The sequence below is a fragment of the Saccopteryx leptura genome, chromosome 3 (genome assembly GCF_036850995.1).
Source record: "Saccopteryx leptura isolate mSacLep1 chromosome 3, mSacLep1_pri_phased_curated, whole genome shotgun sequence".
Taxonomy (NCBI): Eukaryota; Metazoa; Chordata; class Mammalia; order Chiroptera; family Emballonuridae; genus Saccopteryx; species Saccopteryx leptura.
The window spans coordinates 4,121,459-4,142,383 of record NC_089505.1 but is presented as its reverse complement, the minus strand read 5'-3'; the positions used below and the strand labels follow the sequence as shown (position 1 = coordinate 4,142,383).

Below are 20,925 nucleotides of genomic sequence, written 5' to 3'. Positions count from 1 at the left end.
GGCAGAGCCCAAAGGAAGAGCAGAGACCCTGTGAGCCAACCCTGTACCCTCACACTCTCCGCCCCCCAAGGGTCGGCGGCGAGTTAGTCCGCCTCAGATAACCCCCGTTCCCTGCCAGGAAGCTCGCGGGTCACCGCCCTGAAACAAGCACGTGACAGTGTGACGAGGGCACCCACCGTGTGCCAGGTGGCCGGGGGCATTGTGCAGTCTGCAGGTCTCACCCCACGACGCCCAACCAATTATAAACTAGTTTACCTTTCTAAATTTTTTCCTCCCCAGGCTTTGGAGAAGAATGAGAGAGTGCAGGGGAATTGGCATATTTCTGTGTTTCTCAAATGACAGAAGTGTTTTCTTGCCAGAGGTAAAACGAGCAAGCCAACCTGGTCCTCCCCGCTGGAGAAGGCGGGGGAGGGAGGCTGGAGAGAGGGAGTGTCCACAGGAGGGGTTCCGTGGCTGGGCAGCAAGTCTCCGGTTGCCCGGCAACAGAGGAATGCTGTGTGTGTGTGTGGGGGGGAGTTGGAAAGTTTGTCCGTCTCCTGAGTGACTCGCAGCCTGGCCAGGAGCTCGGTGGCAGGCGCAGTGATGCCCGAGCATTCGGAGTCTGGAGGTAAGGGGACACAGGGCAGGGGGTGAGGGGGTTAGTGCTGGCTTGTTGGATGTTTGACGTTGGAGGGACCAGGGACCCAGCATCTCTGATCCCCTGTGGACAACGGAGTCCTTCTTGGTGGCTCCCGGCTCCCGGGGTCTAGGGCTGGATTTGAGGATGAGTGTGTCTGTGTGTCGTCGTCCTCGTGCTTGGGAGGAGGACGGATGACGTGGGAGACTTCTGGCTGCGGGTCCTTGTATTCCTGAGGGAAGCCACACCGCAGGGCACCTCTGGTGGCACGTGGCCGTGTGACAGTGCTCGCCAGACAACCACAGACCACGGAGTGCCGAGTCCTCCACTCTCTCTGGGTCTGGTGTCTTTACTTAGGCGGGGGCTGGGGCTGGGGCTGCGATTTTACAACCTGACGAACGGGAGGCAGGGAGACGTCACCCCGGTCCTCGACGCGAGGGCACTGTTGTCACTGTGTGCGTGGACAGGGGACTGATGGTTCCGGGGGCTCCGGGCTGAGGGCTTGTTGAATGGAGCAAGGACAGTCTAAAGCAGGGGTCTCAAACTCGCGGCCCACCGAACAATTTTGTGCGGCCCGCAGACTAATCCACGAAGTTCAAAATATTTTGGATAAAATTAAGTAAGCCTAGGGGCCTACTTGTATTTTTCATTTCTCTAGCATCCTAGCTAGATATTAGCTTAGTTAACAGCAGTTGTGATACGAACTACAGTTTCTGGTCGTTTTGTGACACTGAGTAAACTGCATGTACGATTGTGCTTGTTGTACTGATTTTTTTTTGTTTTCAACTGCAGTGAGAAAAGTGTTGCGTAACAGTTGCCTTTTGTAGACCTAGTGCGGCCCGCCAAACAGCTGTGATCTTGCTCTGCGGCCCACATGCTGAGTTGAGTTTGAGACCCCTGGTCTAAAGTATAAAACCTTTTTAAAAAAATTTTTTGATTTTATGACTTCCAGGTGCACTTAGAACCACTCTCTGAGCCTCGGTCAGTGGGTGGCTGAAGGCATGGCCCTGGGAGCTGCCCATGCCCCTGACCACACACCTCTGACTCAGTTTCCTTGTCTGTGATGTGACGGGATCTACTGTCCCCGCCTCCCGTCCGTTCTCTGCTTATTTCTTCTGTCCCTTGTGCGATTCCCCAGCACAGGAACTGTGTGGATGAAGCCCTCCTCTTTATAAAGAATGTCTGGGAGAAGGTCGGTCTGGTCCCTGGGACAGTCGTCTGAAATACTAGTTGTGGGAGGAGGTTTCTGCTTGTGAGATTGTAGGGGTTTGCTTGCAATCTTTTCTGCCTCTGGGTGTGGTGGCTTCCCATGTATGTCGTGAGTCTCTGTTGTGACAGTCATTCGACAGTTTCGCACATCTTTCTGTATGTACCGTGGGCTGTTTTTATTGTCCCTGTGGGATGATGAGAAGGTGACAAGGCCCTGGCCGGTTGGCTCAGCGGTAGAGCATCGGCCTAGTGTGTGGAGGACCCGGGTTCGATTCCCGGCCAGGGCACACAGGAGAAGCGCCCATTTGCTTCTCCACCCCTCCGCCGCGCTTTCCTCTCTGTCTCTCTCTTCCCCTCCCGCAGCCAAGGCTCCATTGGAGCAAAGATGGCCCGGGCGCTGGGGATGGCTCCTTGGCCTCTGCCTCAGGCGCTAGAGTGGCTTGGGTCGCAACATGCCGACGCCCAGGATGGGCAGAGCATCGCCCCCTGGTGGGCAGAGCGTCGCCCCATGGTGGGCGTGCCGGGTGGATCCCGGTCGGGCGCATGCGGGAGTCTGTCTGACTGTCTCTCCCTGTTTCCAGCTTCAGAAAAATGAAAAAAAAAAAAAAAAAAAGAAGGTGACAAGGTTTTGACACCTGAGCTGGTGTGCCCTGCCACCATTGAGTGAACAGCACTAGACGGTCAAGAGCTGACTCTCGGACTTACGTCAGGAGTTTGTGACAGAGTTTCCTGGGCCACAGTACCTGGTGGCTGGGAACCGGAAAGTGTCCCATCTGACTTTGGTTTTTTCTTTCTTTACCCCTTCCCTTCCCCTTCCCTTCCTTTCCCCTCCCCCTCCCCCTCCCCCTCCCCCTTCCTTCCCTTCCCTTCCCCTTCCCCTCCCCCTCTCCCTTCCCTTTCCCTTCCCTTCCCTTCCCTTCCCTTCCCCTTCCCTTCCCCCTCCCCCTTCCTTCCCTTCCCTTCCCCTTCCCCTTCCCCTTCCCCTCCCCTCCCCTCCCTTTCAGGAGAGAGAGGAGGGCCAGAACCTGACCAGGGAATCTAACCAGAAACCTGCACACTCCAGAATAACCCTCCAACCAACTGAGCTATCCGGCCAGGGCTTAATTTGTACTGAGTTTTAGAAAGACAGAGAGGAAGGGAGAGAGAGGGGAGGGGAAGGGAAGCGTTCTTCTGTTGTTCCACTCAGCTGTGCGTTCCTTCCTATGGCTTCCCATGTGTGCCCTGGGCAGGGATCGAACCCACAACCTTGTCATTTCAGGACAACACTCTCCACTGAGTTAACTGGCGGAGCCTTGGGTATTTCTTAGTAAACACATTTCTGCACATTAAAAAGCAGAGAAAGAGCCTGACCTGTGGTGGCGCAGTGGATAAAACCTCGACCTGAAATGCTGAGGTCGCTGGTTCAAAACCCTGGGCTTGCCTGGTCAAGGCACATATGGGAGTTGATGCTTTCTGCTCCTCTCTCTCTCTCCTCTCTAAAATGAATAAATAAATAAATAATTTTTAAAAAGCAGAGAAAGAACGAGTTGCCGGGGGAACCCCTGATCCGTGGGCGTGTGCAGTCAGGTGAGCAGGGTGGAGGCCCCACACAGCCGCAGCCGGGCACCGCCTCTCCCTCCGGCTGTCCATGCGGCCGCTGCTCTCCTTTGCAGTAAAGGGACCCAAGCGGCTCCCCTGCAGGGAGCTGTCCCCACTGTGTCCCCTCAGGGACCCCGGGGGAGAGCGTGGATGTTCTCTGCGGGGCCGCCTGCAACCGCTCCTGGCCACGCCTGCTCTCTCGACGTGACAGTGGCTTTTCGCGATGTCCTTGCCCCTTTTGCAGGCCACTGGCATCCGCCACCCTGTCATCGTGGCCCCGTCCCCTCCAGTCACGGATACAGCTGAGCCCACATCCTACATGCTGTCTACAGCTTCTGCCACTGCAGCGGAAGACCCCAGATTTAGGGACTTCAGGCAACACTCACGGAGCCGTTCGTCCTCTGGGGACAAATGCAGTGTGCGCTTTATGTATTGACGGCTTCGATACTTTATGACGATGATCTGTCTTTAAAAATTACTCTGTGGTTATTTCACCACGCCATGTGCAGTCTCTGTGCAGTCGTGTCCTAACCGAGAGGGGGGAGGCTCGAGAGCTGCACCGCGCGGGAGGGACTTCCTCCGGCCTTGAGAGCTGCACCGCGCGGGAGGGACTTCCTCCGGCCCCGGCCCCGCCGGAGAGCAAGGGGGACCGTGTCCGCCTAGGACGATGCCCGCGGAGAGTGGGCTCTCGGCTTGGCGACGTCCCCGGGGTGGCCCGGCTCTGGGCTGGCTCGAGGTTCCCTGTCCCTTGGCGGGCACACCTGGCACACTCCCAGGCCTGTGAACATGAGGAGAGAGTGCTCCCGGATCGTGCCGCATCCCAGGGCATGGGGGGCATGTCGGCTGTGCCTGTCCCCATCGCGTGAGCAAGGTCTTCGATGAGGGCAGAGGTCGGGGTGCGGGAAGTTTGTGACGAGACCTTGTGGGCTCAGAGACGAAGGGGTTCCCTGTCTGGGAAGGCGGGTGGCTCCGAGGAGCTGAGTCACCCCCAGCAGCAGCCAATGAGACCTCACCCTACAACAGCGAGGGACTGGAGTCTATCAAGGACAGGAAGGGGCCTGGAAGCAGGTTCCCCTCAAAGCTCCCACAGACTCAGTTGGGCCCACATCTCCGTCCGTGTCCAAGCTGATGCCCGGCCCGGAAACCCCGGCACCTCCGGGCTGCGGTTCTGACCCCGAGCACCTTGAGCTGATGCCCGGGTCTGAAGCTGCGGCATGTGGAGACTTGTTAGACGGCAGGGGACCCTCGTTTCTCTGCTCAGGACAAAAGCGTCCTGACTGGTTGCCGTGGCTTCTGGGCTTGAGTTGGTGGGTGGGATGAACAGGTTTTAATGCTTTTTTCTCTGGGTCCGCCGGCTCCTCCTTGGGGCATGGAGACACTCGCTGGGCAGGTGCCCTGTGTCACTGTCTCACGGTGACACCCGGGGCCGTAGCTAATTGCCTTCCCATCTTCTCTGCCCAGCGCACCTGCGGTGGGGACACTGTGAGACACCCGGCGTTCAGACTCGGCGCGATCTCAGGAGACTTCTGAACGCACTGCAGAAAGACCACAAGGAAGATGTCGCCCGTTACACCTCCGGACACCTGAACCCCAACAAGCTCTACCGGCCCCCCGAGAGAATCTTCCGTCACTGGCGCAATGCCAACAGGCCCTGGGAGGGGAAAACCCTCAGAGTGGACGCGCGGTCGGAGGAGAAGGCGGCCAGGATGAAGGAGGCTTTGGCCTACTTCACTGTCACGACAGCTCCGGGCCCAGACGGGGGCCGGGGCACACCCCTACTCGGGCCCCTGACGCCTGCGGCACCCGTGGCGGTGGGGCCTGCGGCACCCGTGGGGGTGGGGCCTGCGGCACACGTGGGGGTGGGGCCTGCGGCACCCGTGGCGGTGGGGCCTGCGGCACCCGTGGGGGTGGGGCCTGCGGCACCCGTGGCGGTGGGGCCTGCGGCACCCGTGGCGGTGGGGCCTGCGGCACCCGTGGGGGTGGGGCCCACCTCCGAAGAGGGTGTCACGGCACAGCCGCCGCCTCCGGGGGCAGCGGGGTCTCTCGCGCAGCGCAGGAGGGCAGCGCTCAGCTGGCCGGAGGTGAAGGTCCTCAGGTCCAAGGCCCTGCGGTCCGGCCGGCAGGGCGCGCTCTCGCCCCCGGGCAAGGACGAATACCGCTACGTCAGCTCGTACTTAGCCGGCGTCACCAAAGCCGACAAGTACCGGAGGTTCCTGCGTTTCCAGAAGGAAGTGCTCGCCACGCACGATCTCCTGGAGAAGGGCTCCAGGGCGCTGCGCCTGGAGCGGAGGCTGGAGCGGGTGCGGAGGGCGAGGCTGTGGTTCTGGGCGCGCGGCGGGCGGGCGCTGGGGCTCCCGCAGTGTCCACCTGGTGGGCAGGGACGCGCCCCCGGCCAGGCCGCCTCACCGACGTTTCCAGGCACAGTGTGACCGTGCGGCCAGGTCCCGGGAACGCCCGATGTGATGCGGGTGCTGAGGGCGGGGTGAAAGGAAGGGGGGTGAAGCTCGGAAGCTGGGGAGCAGGGGGGGCGGGGGCCACCTTTCCTTCAGAGCGTCAGAAGCCGCGTGGTCCCAGAGGGAACAGACAGGTGTTCAGGGGGTCGCAGGGGCCTCCGAGAGGAGGTCTGCCTGACTCACGATGCAGGAAGGTGACGGGGAGCGAGGAGAGAGGTGACGGGCCACGTCAGGGAGGGGACAGCTGCCAGGGAGCCGCCGTGGCTGTGGCAGGCGGGCATGCCACGCCATGGGAGGGGAACGGCCCAGGGCCGTGAGCCGGGCGTGAGACGGGGCGCCTGCCCTGGAAAGGGGGTAAGTGTGCAGGAAAGAGACAGGCAGACGAGAGGTCTGGTGTGAGATCACCCACTGTCTGGGAGGGTTTGGGCAGAGAGGAGCGAGGAAAAGAGAGAGAACTTAGGGGTATTGTGGAGGCAGAGAGTGAGTTCTTGGGCACAGGAGGCAAGGGAATGAATAAAGGAAATAAATAAAAGACCCAAATACAGACGCCAGGCAAGCAGGTGATCAAAGGGCCCAGCGCCGGTGAGAGGGCGTCAGAGGCCCCTTGCTTTGTCACCCTGGTCTGCCGGGACCCTGTCCCTGGGCGGCGGGAGCTGTACCCTCTGGTCGAAACCCACAGGGCTTCCAATTCCTCAGCCTGAGAAAGCGTCTGGCAAGGGGAACCAGGACGTCCTGAAACGGGCCGGCTCTGTCTCCCCTCCTCCAGGAGCTGCAGCGCGTGTGCGCCTGCGACCCCCGGGAGCTCAACAGACTGCAGGTCTTCCGAGAAGTCTTTGAAGAGATTTGCAATAGTTCTCTGCTATTTGGCGATCTCTTGAGAGAAGTTAAGGTGAGAGACACATACATCCTTTTCCGATCTAATGGCCGAGAGCCAGGCGCGATGTTCTGCGCACATGATCTCGAGACCCGCTGACCTTCCTCCAAGCCTCACAGTCTCACGGGGACGGTCACCCAGAGACTCAGAGTAACGTGCCTGCAGCCGCCTGAGTCGTCGAGGGGCCACGCGGAACGCACACCCGGCTACACTCACTCCTGAAGCCCACAGCTTTGCACTAACGCTTCCCAGGCGTGTACCGTTTAAACCACTGCATGTAGGTAGCACAGACACTTTTATCATTGAACCCAGGTCCTTTTTGTGAACCCTTAATGAGATCAGACGTTTGTTGTGATTTCATGATGAGAGGGACCTTCGTGTGGAAGCTGAGCTGGAGGTAGGTTGCTTCCACAGTCTGCTGTTCTAACAGTGGCCAGACGGTGACCAGCTCTGAGGAGAATGTCCCCAGCCCCGGAGAGCTCATCTCTGGCAGGCTCACAGGACCCAAACCCACGGTCCCTCTGGGTGGCAGGAGGTCACATGCGTACTTGGGTGATAGCATTTTATGACACTATTCTGAGGTCATCAGTAGTTAAGACTCAAATAAGCTTCAAAGGTGGTAAGATTTTATACGTTTTAGTGTGTATAGCACTTTATAGGTTGTTGAACTATTTTGTATTTTTTTTTAAAAAAAGATTGAAATGGACATTCATAACCTTCATAGTATTTATACATTAAGAAAACAACAAACTTGCCTTGTGGCGTTAAGGAAGAACACACCTCCAATGGCCTTTCCTCCTCTGTCGTAGGACGAGTACGAGCTGTACCTGGCCACCCTGCTGAGCTCCCAGCCCACGGGACAGTACGAGGTAACAATCCATCCTGCACATGTCTAAACAGAGCCTACTTCTTCTTGGTTCATGAGCAGCAGAGAACTTTTGGAATCCAAGAAATCCATTTGTGCCTACTTAATTTAGACTAGCTAAGGTATTTTGTCTGTTTGTTTGATTTAAGTGAGAGACAGAAACAGACAGACAGGAAGGGAGAGAGATGAGAAGCATCAACTCCTAGTTGCATCACTTTAGTTGTTCACTGATTCCTTCCTCATATGCGCCTTGACTGGGGGCTCCAGCCAAGTCAGTGACCCCTTGCTCAAGCCAGCGACCTTGGACTCAGGCCAGTGACCTTGGCATTTTGAACCTGGGACCTCGGTATCCTAGGTGGATGCTCCGTCCATTGTGCCTCCACCAGTCAGGCTAGAAGAGCTGAGATTTTTACTGAAGGGCTCTACCCTGTACCAGCTGAAGGACATTGTGGGCACTGAATTTACGTTTTACCTCCTGCACATGGGGAGAGTCGGGGGGGGGGGGGAGTAGGACACACGCTTGCTTTTGGCCAATCCCTCTGGCCACTTTCCTTGCCAGCTCAGCTCCAAGCCAGCGACCATGGGGTCATGTCGATGAGCCTGTGCTCAAGCCAGTGACCTCAGGGTCCCGAACCTGGGTCCTCCGCATCCCAGTCTGATGCTCCACCCACTGAGCCACCGCCTGGTCAGGCTTAAATATCGTAGGAAAATAAGATGTTGAAATGTTGAGAAATATGTTATCCAGATCATGTGACCAGTTGTCTGTCCTCCAATACCCTCAGCCCCACCGCTGCCCAGTCCTCCTTACTGACCTCTGTTCACTGGAATTCATATTTTGGCTCAGGACAGCTTGTGTGATAACCAAAAAAAAAAAAAAAAAAAAGAAAGAAAGAAAGAAAAAAAAGAAGAAAGAAAGGGAGAGAGAGAGAAAGGAAGGAAGGAAATCCTGACACTCTCTCTGTCCCGCCCGCATGGCTTGTCCTGCAGATGGAAGGAAGGAAGGAAGGAAGGAAGGGAGGGAGGGAGGGAGGGAGGGAGGGAGGGAGGGAGGGAGGGAGGGAGGGAGGGAGGGAGGAAGGAAGGAAATTCTGACACTCTCTCTGTCTTGCCCGCATGGCCTTGTCCTGCAGATGGAAGGAAGGAAGGAAGGAAGGAAGGGAGGGAGGGAGGGAGGGAGGGAGGGAGGGAGGAAGGAAGGAAATCCTGACACTCTCTCTGTCCCGCCCGCATGGCTTGTCCTGCAGACTCTGCTGGCCCAGGCCAGGGGGCTGGAGACCAGGTCTGTGAAGACCGCGGACGTCAGCCAGGCCAAGGAGGAGCTGCGGGCGCTGGTGGCGGCCACCAAGGCGGCGCTGGAGCACAACCACAGGTGAGCGGCTCGCGGTCCGACTGGATGCACGTTGGGCTTGGGCTGCTCTACAGAAGTGTCAAACCGAGTGACAGTGTGACAAACATATAGCTACCTTCCTTCTGCATCGCCGGGCATGGCACGCTGCCTCCACTCAAGCTGTGCCTTCATCCGGCCTTTTCCGCAAGCTGTCACCTGTGGCGTGACCGTGACCAGGATCTTGAGGACCTGGTGTTTCTTTGGGAGTTTTATTTCTGGTATTTCTTTCTTTCTTTTTTTTTTGTATTTTTCTAAAGTGAGAAGCGGGGAGGCAGAGAGATAGACTCCCGCATGTGCCCAACCGAGATCCACCTGGCATGTCCACCAAGGGGTGATGCTCTGCCCATGTAGGGCGTTGCTCCACTGCAACGAGAACCATTCTAGTGCCTGAGGCAGAGGCCATGGAGCCATCCTCAGCGCCCGGGCCAACTTTGCTCCAATGGAGCCTTGGCTGTTGGAGGGGAAGAGAGAGACAGAGAGGAAGGAAAGGGGGAGGGGTAGAGAAGCAGACAGGCGCTTCTCCTGTGTGCCCTGGCCGGGAATTGAACCCGGGACTTCCACATACCGGGCTGATGGTTTACTACTGAGCCAACTGGCCAAGGCCAGGAATGAACTCTTATTGGAGTTTTGCTGAGACACCCCGCCCCCCCATTGTTCTGAATTTGTTGTTTGCCTCAAAATATAAAATGCTGGGTTTCTGCCTCCTTGCTTTGCAAGAATTCAAGTCACAGAGTACTATCAATCGACAGTGTGTGTGTGGGGGGGAGCATTTATTATTCCATCAGCCCGATCCTGTAAATAGTGGCTTATGTCTCGGCAAGAACGTTTTCTTCGGTTTATCTCACCCGACTGGCTTGGGCTCTCACTGGACATATGCTCCTAATTACCTTTTTGTTAGAAAGTTGGAAGATGAGTTTTTATTTCTCTCTCTCTCTATAAAGTATATATATTACCAAAAAGGCATATAAAGTGAACAGAAGGACAAAGGTAGGAACGGGGCTCTCACCCTGCACTGTCTCTGTGATCCAACCGCAGGCTGAGAAGTGAGTTGGAGGCAGAACACGTGTTGCTGCAATCGGCCAAGGAGAGCGCAGGCAAGTCCTGGAGTGCCGTCTCCTGTCACACGTGTCACTGTGACCTGTGGGTGAGGGATCTACGGACCTGGTCCACCGTCCAACGCCTCCCGCAGTTAGTTATTTCAAAGGGCATTTTTTCCCCCCAGAGATGTTATTACATTTTATTTGTTTCCCCATCGAGGTCTTTACAAACACAACAAGTTTTTATTTACTGGGATGTGTGTTGGATGAGATCCTTCGGAGACACGCGGGAGCAGCTGATCTCTCTCAGAGCTGCCGTCAGGGTGAGGGTGGGCGTCCCAGGTCCTGGGACATGTGTTGGATGAGATCCTTCGGAGACACGCGGGAGCAGCTGACCTCTCTCAGAGCTGCCGTCAGGGTGAGGGTGGGCGTCCCAGGTCCTCTTGCTTTGGGCCGCGTGGGGCAGTTCGTGTCTCTGGAAGCGGATACAACATGTCCACTCGTTCGTGCTCTCGAAGGTCTGTGTGGTTTTCAGGGGGACACCGAATTAAGTCAGGACCTGGTGTAGAGAGAATTATGTCAAGTTTTGAGCAAGACCTCTGAGGTAGACTTTACGGAAATGGACCGATGACATAGGTGAGGGAATCAGATCCCATGAGGAGGTGCTGAAGGACTATGAGTTGTGTGTCTCAGAGAGAGTGTCTTCAAAGACATAACGGCCTTTCAGGCAGGGGGAGGGGCACTGGGAAGTCTTGTCTGGAGCATCCGTGTGAGAATGAACTAGGCCAAGTGGGACCGTGGCTTCCTGTGGGTGTCAGAGTCCCACCCAGCAACAAAGACCATCCATTCTGGTTCCCACAGCCTTCCCGTTTTTATTCTTAACTCGAAGACGTCGGCTGTCTGCCCAGACTGCACGAGGGTCGCAGGCTGTCCACGTGCACCACGCCCTCGTCCTGCACACGCCCTCTCAGTCTCTGCCTGTTTCCTGGCCCCCTCGCGTGGTGGGCGCCTCAGTGGTGGTGGAGGCGTGGCCGGGCGGCGTGGCCAGGGGTTCACGCAGGTCCTGACCTGTTCTCTCAGCCACGGGCGTCTCAGCGGCCTATCTGTGAGCGGGGTCACGGCCCTTCCCTCCCAAGTGCCCGGGGAGGACGAGCAGCCATCGTCCACGTGACGAAGAACACGGAGTCCGCTGGGTGGGATCACGCTGCCCCCTCCCTCTTCTTTGTGTCGCCGTTCCTTGTGAGGGAAAACACACCGGTCGCGGCAAAGGAGCTGGATTTTATAAATATTCATGCGCCGCACGTGCCTTCAAGAGCATCTTAAAGTTAGACGCACCGTTTAAAATACGATTAAGCGGTCAAAATAAGTTCAGTGTCTTGCTCATGCACCTTTTCCTCGCCTTTGCCCCCTCCAGGTGTGTGACACACTACTCCAGGCAATTGCTGTGCGTTTCTTTATTTTTTTCGCTCGGCACACTTTAGGAAACCCTTGCCCTTCTCACCTATGCTGGGTTCTTCTGCACAGCCCGTGGCCTTGGAGGTTCTCGCGAACTCCCTTGCTTTCCTCCCGCAGGTCCTTGTCTCTTTCCCGGGGGCCGTGCGTTCCTTACCTGCTGCCTGTCTTCTGGGGCGGGGGGGATGGTTCTTGCCGTCCGTGACCCCGAGGACACTTCGCTGGCCTGGGCTGGCCCTACGCCCTGTCCTCCAATCACATCCTCTCAGGCCCCAGAACTGGGGGGCCCCTTCCCTTCCTGCACCCGCAACCCGCATCGCTCAGTCTTGGCTAGGGCTCCTCTCACAAGCAGGTGGCGGGGCCCCGGGTGGGGCTCCAGCTCACGCACGGTCTCTAAGAACGGTCACCGGTTTCTTTTCTCTCTTTATTTTCAGTTCCGGGTTTTCTTGCTGACTGCCAAGAGGAATTCAATGGCAGAGACTAATAAAGAAAGTTACTGATTTCCTAGAAGTCAAGTAAACTCTTCCCAGGGTGGGGTCCCAGCTGGGGAAGCCATCTGGTGTCCTGTGTTCTTCCTCCTCCAGTTCTTCCTAAAGGTTTCCTGTGCCCAAGTCCTCTGCGGCATTTCCCTCCTGGGACACCCCCGTCTCCCTCCGTAGGTGGAAAAGGGGGTGACCGTGGGTCACGCCAGTGGGCTTCCCCTCCTCCTGGCTCCTTTGCCACCCGTGAATTGTTTCAGGTTGAGAACTTCAGCTAAGGTGAAGGCTGAGATGAAAGACTTCTACTTTGTAGTTTTTCTCGCCGTCTGCTTGAAAGGCTAACTCTTAGTCCATCCTGTCTCTGCTTAACTAATTTCCCCAAATTTCAAAAACTAAGTCTTACCTATCTATTCAGAAACTACCTGAGCTGTTCGGTAACCACATCTTCTTACCAGCGAGTTATTCTCAATGTCCCCATCTCCCTTCTGTACTCTGTAAATATCAATTTTCTTACAGCTCAGCATGTCTTTGATTCCATCCATGCCTTTGATTTAAAGCCTCTTTCTTATAAAAACCCCTTTTTTAGTCTTGAGCTCAGTACATCGAACTGCTTGGTTGACAAGGCCACTTGAGTCTCAGCACAACATGTCCAAGAATGATTAATCTCTCTCTCTCTCCCTCTCCCTCTCCCTCTCCCTCTCCCTCTCCCTCTCCCTCTCCCTCTCCGTTCCCGGCTATGACAACACATGACATCACCAAGCACACGGAGGCTCCAGCCAGAAAGCCCGTGGCATCCATCTTTCCCTTCCCTTCCCTGACCCCTTCCAACACAGCTTGTCCCGAGGGGCCCAGTTACATTCAAACCCAGGTCTTTCTTACCTCTCTGCTGTTGACTCCTCAGTCCCCTCCCGCGGAATCTGTCCCTAGCTCTGACCAAGCTGGACAGTGATCTCTTCACTCCATCTGGATCTGGGCATTGACCAAACTCTGCTTTAACTTTTCTATCACCCCAGTTCCCTTCATGGCGCAGATCCTGTCCTGGTCTGGTCTTGTCTGAAGGATGGCCGTGGCTTTCTCACCGGTCTTTCTGGTGCTGTCCCACTGCCTCTCTTGCATGTTTGGTGCTGTACGCAGAGGCAGCGGGGTCTGCGGTTTCTGCCCAGCTGGGACGCCCTCAGCAGCTCTGACTGACGCCTTCACCTGGGTCACAGGGCTTTTTCAGACTGGCCCTCTGCTTCTAGCATCATCTCTTGGTGTTACCCGCCTGCTATAGCGGCCCCACCCTCCTGGATAACCCCTGTTTCAGTGAAAGTGCCGGGTTCCGCCCGTCCACCCATCCCCCTCACCCTTGCATGTGTTGAACTCCCGATTAGCTCACGAGTCTGGATGCGGTCACACCCCCCTCACCCTTTCACGTGTTGAACTCCCGATTAGCTCGTGAGTCTGGATGCGGTCACACCCCCCTCACCCTTGCACGTGTTGAACTCCCGATTAGCTCACGAGTCTCGATGCGGTCACATCCTCCTCACCCTTGCACGTGTTGAACTCCCGATTAGCTCGTGAGTCTGGATGCGGTCACACCCCCCTCACCCTTGCACGTGTTGAACTCCCGATTAGCTCACGAGTCTCGATGCGGTCACACCCCCCTCACCCTTGCACGTGTTGAACTCCCGATGAGCTCGTGAGTCTGGATGCGGTCACACCCCCCTCACCCTTGCACGTGTTGAACTCCCGATTAGCTCGTGAGTCTGGATGCGGTCACACCCCCCTCACCCTTGCACGTGTTGAACTCCCGATTAGCTCAGGAGTCTGGATGCGGTCACACCCCCCTCACCCTTGCACGTGTTGAACTCCCGATTAGCTCGTGAGTCTGGATGCGGTCACACCCCCCTCACCCTTGCACGTGTTGAACTCCCGATTAGCTCGTGAGTCTGGATGCGGTCACACCCCCCTCACCCTTGCACGTGTTGAACTCCCGATTAGCTCGTGAGTCTGGATGCGGTCACACCCCCCTCACCCTTTCACGTGTTGAACTCCCGATTAGCTCGTGAGTCTGGATGCGGTCACACCCCCCTCACCCTTGCACGTGTTGAACTCCCGATTAGCTCGTGAGTCTGGATGCGGTCACACCCCCCTCACCCTTTCACGTGTTGAACTCCCGATTAGCTCGTGAGTCTGGATGCGGTCACACCCCCTCACCCTTGCACGTGTTGAACTCCCGATGAGCTCGTGAGTCTGGATGCGGTCACACCCCCCTCACCCTTTCACGTGTTGAACTCCCGATTAGCTCGTGAGTCTGGATGCGGTCACACCCCCTCACCCTTGCACGTGTTGAACTCCCGATTAGCTCGTGAGTCTGGATGCGGTCACATCCCCCTCACCCTTGCACGTGTTGAACTCCCGATTAGCTCACGAGTCTCGATGCGGTCACACCCCCCTCACCCTTGCACGTGTTGAACTCCCGATTAGCTCGTGAGTCTGGATGTGGTCACACCCCCCTCACCCTTTCACGTGTTGAACTCCCGATTAGCTCGTGAGTCTGGATGCGGTCACACCCCCCTCACCCTTGCACGTGTTGAACTCCCGATTAGCTCGTGAGTCTGGATGCGGTCACACCCCCCTCACCCTTGCACGTGTTGAACTCCCGATTAGCTCACGAGTCTGGATGCGGTCACACCCCCCTCACCCTTTCACGTGTTGAACTCCCGATTAGCTCAGGAGTCTCGATGCGGTCACGCTGCTCCGGCTACGTCGCCCTTGTGTCCCGCCCACACAGCGTCAGCCGCTCAGCGTTGGTGCTCGTGAACATTTATCCAGGACGTACGTGGGCGAAAGGAGGGGCGCCCCCTCCTCGAATCAGGTCGTTTCTATTGAGGCGTGCAGAGTTGGAGTGACATAGGATTTTATAGCTGTGTAAAACATGCCACTATGTATAAGAAGATGTGGTTAAGGACGCAGAATATTGTGACGGAGGGCTAAGACGGTAAACACAGTAACGCTTTGCTTTTCAAAACTCTCTCCAGAGTCGCCTGAGAAAAACGTGGGGCAGGAGGAGGAGCCGCTGACCCTGACGGACAAGGTGGAAAAGAAGAGGTGTGAAATCCATCAGAGACTGGATGACATTCGCGCGCTGGAGAGGGAGATAAAAACAACTTTGGTTCATACGGGAATTCCACGTCTCACCGAGAATAGGATGAAAAACATCGAGGTCTGTGGTTCACTTATTTGAATATTTACCTTGTTCTTTTACTTGATGAGTATAGCAAACACGCACAACGTAAGTTTGATTGTGTAATGGGGTAAAAACACTTCCATAAAATGTAGTCCCAATATGTTTTCAGTTCAACATTGGTACCCAAAGGATGAACAAATGATTAGAATAATTAAGAGATCTTGCTAAAAAAAAAAAAAAGTAAAGGTGATAAGAATTCTGTAGAGTAGTAGTGAGGGTCAAATCTTGTTCACCTCAATTGGTGGTCTCTTAAAATGTAATATTCTGTATAGAAAGTCATTGTTATAAAGTAATGGCTGCCATCTTTGGTGTTTAACATGTACCACATAGTGTAAGCTGAAGCTCAGAGTAGTTTAGTAAGCCTCCCAATATGAAACGGTTCAAAGGCGGCAAAGCTGGGTCTAAGCTTCATTCTTTTTGTGCTCCAAAGCCCTTGTAATTTCCACATTGGCTTTGTAGTTAGACGTTGAGTTAGTTGTACAATTACAGCGGCAGTTCCGAATAAGTTGCAGCTCTTGAAAGGAGAGTCTAATGTATTAAAATTAGTTTTCCACCTGACCAGGCGGTGGCGCAGTGGATAGAGAGTTGGACTGAGATGCAGAGGACCCAAGTTCGAGACGCCAAGGTCTCCAGCTTGAGTGCAGGCTCATCTGGTTTGAGCAAAGCTCATCAGCTTGGACCCAGGGTCGCTGACTCGAGCAAGGGATTACTCAGTCTGCTGTAGCCCCACGGTCAAGGCACGTATGAGAAAGCAATCAATGAACAACTAAGGTGTTGCAAAGAAAAACTGATGATTGATGCTTCTCATCTCTCTCTGTTCCTGTCTGTCTGTCCCTAGCTATCCCTCTCTCTGACTCTTTCTCTGTAAAAAAAAAAAAGTTTTTCTATCATTATTTGATTGATTTATTATTCAGTGAGAGGAGGGGAGGCAGAGAGACAGACTCCAGAATTCACCTCGACCGGGATCCACGCAGCAAGCCCACTAGGGGGCAATGCTCTGCCCATCTGGAGCATTGCTCTGTTGCTCAGCAGTTGAGCACTTCTTAGTGCCTGAGGTGAAGGCCACCACCATCCTCAGCACCCGGGGCCAATTCGCTCCAATTGAGTCATGGTGGCTGCAGGAGAGGGAGAGAGAAGGAGAGTGAGGAAGAGAGGGAGAGGGGGAAGGGTGGAGAAGCATATGGGTGCTTCTCCTGTGTGCTCTGACCAGAACCTGGGACATCCACATGCTGGACTGACACTCTACCACTGAGCCAACCTGCCAGGGCCCTATTGTTATTGTAGCAATTTCTTGATGAACAATATATTGTAAATTCTAATCTATGTTTTGAAATAGATGTTGGTGCCCTACATTCTATGTTATCGCTTCACTTTGATTTGTGCAGAATTTGACTCCATTTAACATCTAGTTATGAAGTTTATAATTAATATGGAATTATTCTTTTTATTGAGGTTATATAATAGTTACATATATTTTTCTACACTGTGTTTTATCCCTTTTAAACAGAATTATAAAGTATATGGGAAGGTGGTAGTAATTCAAATTTGTTTTGATTTCTCTTTCCCTCTTTCTTAAAATCATACGTTCAGATTTCTTTCTCTGTTTTTCTTTAGAATCTTTTATTTTTTAAAAAACTAATGTCCTTGAGAACAGACACTAATTTTATAGTTGAATTTTTTAACAGTGAAAATAATAATGGACTTTATATATTATAAACATGATATAGTGCCAAAATCATGTAAACTTTTCTTTCATAATGAACATCTCTTTAAATGAATCACTGAAATAGAAAAGTCCCTGTAATGATTGCCTATCATGAATTGATATTACATTTTGTAATATTTATATTTGGCTCCTTAATTCAAATAATGACAGGTACAATAACATCACATTTATTTTCCTACGAAACAATCAATTTCTGGTTCTGAAGATAAACTATATTATTTCTCACGTATAGATAAGTAGCTAAATGTGTCAACTATTAATGCAACAGATGCTGCTAGTGAACATTTAAAAAATACTGCCTGACCAGGCGGTGGTGCAGTGGATAGAGCGTCGGACTGGGATGCAGAGGACCCATGTTCTAGACCCCGAGGTCACCAGCTTGAGCGCAGGCTCATCTGGTTTGAGCAAAGCTCACCAGCTTGTACCCAAGGTCTCTGGCTCAAGCAAGGAGTTACTCAGTCTGCTGTATCCCCACGGTCAAAGGCACATATGAGATAGCTATCAATGAACAACTAAGGTGTCGCAACAAAAAACTAATGATTGATGCTTCTCATCTCTCTCCGTTCCTGTCTGTCTGTCCCTATCTATCCCTCTCTCTGACTCTCTCTGTCTTTGTAAAAAATAAAAAAAAGAAAAAAGAAAAAATACTATTTCATTTAACTCTCAACAACCCTTGGAGATAGTAAGGGATAGCTGCTACTATTGACTTTCTTTTTCAGGTAAGAAAACCAAGGCACAAATGTGTTATGTAACTTGATTGAGGGCACAGTGAGCCAATAGTAGAATGAGAGTTTAAACTCCGCCTAGGCTCTTAATTGTATAGCCTCACTGATACAGTTGCCAATGCTTTTCAGTTTGCTGGATATCTGGAAGAGCAAGTCTTTACAACCCCCTCTCATCATTGTTTGTCCACAATTACGTTGGACAGTATTCATAATTTAACTCAGTTTTTAAGTCTTAATAATAATACTCTTGGCATTTTGATTGCGCTTATGATGAACTTAGAGATTCATTTGGGAAGAAGGGACTGTTTTCTAATATTCATATTCCCATCAAGAATCATTTTATGTTTATTTAACTTATTTGGTGCATTGCTTTAAAATATGTTTATGTTTATTCTTGTGACTTGATGGCATCTGAAACTATTGTGAATGAAAACTTAAAGAAAACTGTACATTCCAGTTTATAATCAGTTATTTGCTGGTACATATATGTAACCTGTGGATATTTGTATTTTTATACAATATCCAGTCACCTTAGCAAATTCTCTTACTAGTTCGAAAAGTGAGGAAATCTTCTACTCTGGAATTTCCGTAGAATTCTTTGGTCTTACAACAGCATCCCCCACCTCCTCTAGTTTTGACCCAAAGGGCCAGAATCCGTCTGTCTTACTTCATGCCCTTCAAGTCATGCTTTGCTCAGGCATTTGTTTTAAAGGGTATGCAGTAGGATACTTTTGAAATCAGAATAATGGCATTCACATATTACATTTTTGTTCCAGAAATGGGGAAACTATTTAACAAATGTTCTTAACCAAGTGTCCTTCTTTTCAAATCATTTTTCCTTCAGACTGAAGCTATAAAACTGGAAAGAGAAAATAATGTCTTAGAGAGGAAAATAAATGTAAGTTTTCATGAATCAATGCTTTTCAATAGAAACATTTTCTCTAGTGCCTTCTTGTACGATGTCATAAGTCAAATAAGAATATATGCGTTATCTTCCTAAATGGTTACATTCTGTAATGCCAGGGGCTAGCTGGAGATGTAGCTATGAGCAAAAAAATTAGAGAGGTATTAGTGAATGTCTTAAAAAGTATATTTCTAAATAGTTGTACCTGTTATCGGAATTGACCATTTCTCTCGCACTTCCACACGTCGTAATTCATTGCAATGAATTGATTTGGTTACAATGAGCAGTTTTAGGCTCCTCTGACAAGTTTTAGGATTCCCCTCCAAAATGCATGCTAACTATTTGCTGCTTCCTAGATTGTTGGTCTGTTTCTCTAATGGAAATGCATCTCTCTCCCTACTGTGTATAGTATGGGTTAGAATGCCATGCCTGCTCCTAGAAGCGGTCATATCTCTGGGTTCCATACTATTGCCATTACACGTGACCAGAGGATATCTGATTGTTGCTAGATTATCGAGAACCAGGTGCAGCAGAGCTTGAGGAGGAACAAGATCAGCAGGCAGGAGCAGAGGTGAGTACTGACGCATGTGAAGGGCCTGGCAGGGTCTTGTGCTATTCTCAGAGCCACACGTTTAAAAGGAGGTGAGACTAGACAAGACTTTTAGAATGTTCATATTTGTGAATAGTACATACATTTATTTATTTATTTATTTATTTATTTATTTATTTATTTATGACAGAGACAGAGAGAGACAGAGAGGGGGACAGATAGGGACAGACAGGCAGGAAGGGAGAGAGATGAGAAGCATCAGTTGTTGAGATGAGAACAGCACCTTAGTTGTTCATTGATTGCTTTCTTATATGTGCCTTGACTGGGGGGCTACAGCAGAGTGAGTGGCCCCTTGTTCAAGGCAGTGACCTTGGGTTCAAGCCAGCGACCATGGGCTCAAGCCAGTGACCTTGGGCTTCAAGCCAGTGACCTTGGGCTCAAGCCAGTGACCACGGGGTCGTGTCTATGATCCCACACTGAAGCGGGCGACCCCCTGCTCAAGCTGATGAGCCCACGCTCAAGCTGGCGACCTCGGGGTTTTAAACCTGGGTCCTCTGCATCCCAGTCTGACGCTCTGTCCACTGTGCCACTGCCTGGTCAGACATAAATAGCACCTTTAAATGCACAGGTTCCACTACCCCTTCCTGTGCTTAAGAAGGCTTAGCTCAAGATTTAAACGCCAATCCTCTTCAAGGTGGCATCCTTTGCCACCACCCCTCTCCCCTCGGTCCGGAACATGCCACAGGGGATCTGCCCGTCTAGAGAGAGAGCCCTTGCCTCATTGAAGGCCAGAGTGCTACTGAAAATACTCCCGGACGTGAAAGTGGAGGATAGCCACGACTCGCTTTGTGGTTTTGTGCCCTAAGATAGATGTTTATGTTGAAGTTTTCTCTTAGGCTTAATGTCTTCTTCCTAATCTATTATAAATGTATTTTTTGTTGTATTGTAAGGGAACTTTGGGGCTTTATTAAAAATTATGTGAAAGTGAAAGAAGTGGATCACGACCCTGGAGCGGCTGGAGAAACGACCTGTGCAGGTTCAGAAGCGCCGTGGACCTAGCGTGGACGTCGGCGGATGTGGACAGCGGTGGAGAGGCAGCTCGTTTTGCCACTTCCAATTTCCAATGCAATTAATGTGGCAGATGTGTCTCACTCATGATTTTGAAATAAATCCATGTATGCATGTGCTAGTTTTACTTTGCATACATATTTAGAACACTAGTTCTTAAAGTACTTTTTTTTTTTTTTGTATTTTTCTGAAGCTGGAAACGGGGAGAGACAGTCAGACAGACTCCCGCATGCGCCCGACCGGGATCCACCCGGCACGCCCACCAGGGGTGACGCTCTGCCCACCAGGGGGCGATGCTCTGCCCCTCCAGGGCGTCTCTCTGCCACGACCAGAGCCACTCTAGCGCCTGGGGCAGAGGCCAAGGAGCCATCCCCAACGCCCGGGCCATCTTTGCTCCAATGGAGCCTTGGCTGCGGGAGGGGAAGAGAGAGACAGAGAGGAAGGGGGGGTGGAGAAGCAAATGGGCGCTTCTCCTATGTGCCCTGGCCGGGAATTGAACCTGGGTCCCCCGCATGCCAGGCCGACGCTCTACCGCTGAGCCACCGGCCAGGGCTTAAAGTACTTTTTTTGCTTTCATTTACTAACCTTACCATTAGTGTACCAATGTTCAGACTGCTGTATTTATCATTGCCCCAGACTAGAACAATCCAGGTGCCCATTAGGTAATGAACAAATAAATAAGTGTAGAATATCTATACAAGGAAGGTTAAGTTACTCGTATATGTGGCATGGGTGAATTTCTGAATCATTACCTTCCGTGAAAGAAGTCA

At 52.6% G+C, this 20,925-nt stretch overlaps 1 protein-coding gene across 1 annotated transcript; it reads left to right on the top strand.

Annotated features, from left to right (window-relative positions):
• Positions 1–569: 569 nt before the first annotated feature.
• Positions 570–20,168, top strand: C3H6orf118 (chromosome 3 C6orf118 homolog). The gene is made up of 11 exons (XM_066371689.1): positions 570–607; positions 4,865–5,206; positions 5,381–5,703; positions 6,623–6,745; positions 7,540–7,599; positions 8,840–8,964; positions 10,018–10,076; positions 14,974–15,158; positions 18,478–18,531; positions 19,047–19,108; positions 20,038–20,168. The coding sequence occupies exons 1-11, from the start codon at positions 583–585 to the stop codon at positions 20,144–20,146; spliced, it is 1,467 nt and encodes a 488-aa protein (XP_066227786.1). The 5' UTR covers positions 570–582; the 3' UTR covers positions 20,147–20,168.
• Positions 20,169–20,925: the final 757 nt, after the last annotated feature.

Coding starts and splice junctions, on each gene's coding strand:
- C3H6orf118 (XM_066371689.1), top strand. CDS start 583: ATGCCCGAGCATTCGGAGTCTGGAG. Junction 5,704..6,622: donor TGGAGCGGAGGCTGGAGCGG/GTGCGGAGGGCG, acceptor CCCCTCCTCCAG/GAGCTGCAGCGCGTGTGCGC. Junction 6,746..7,539: donor ATCTCTTGAGAGAAGTTAAG/GTGAGAGACACA, acceptor CCTCTGTCGTAG/GACGAGTACGAGCTGTACCT.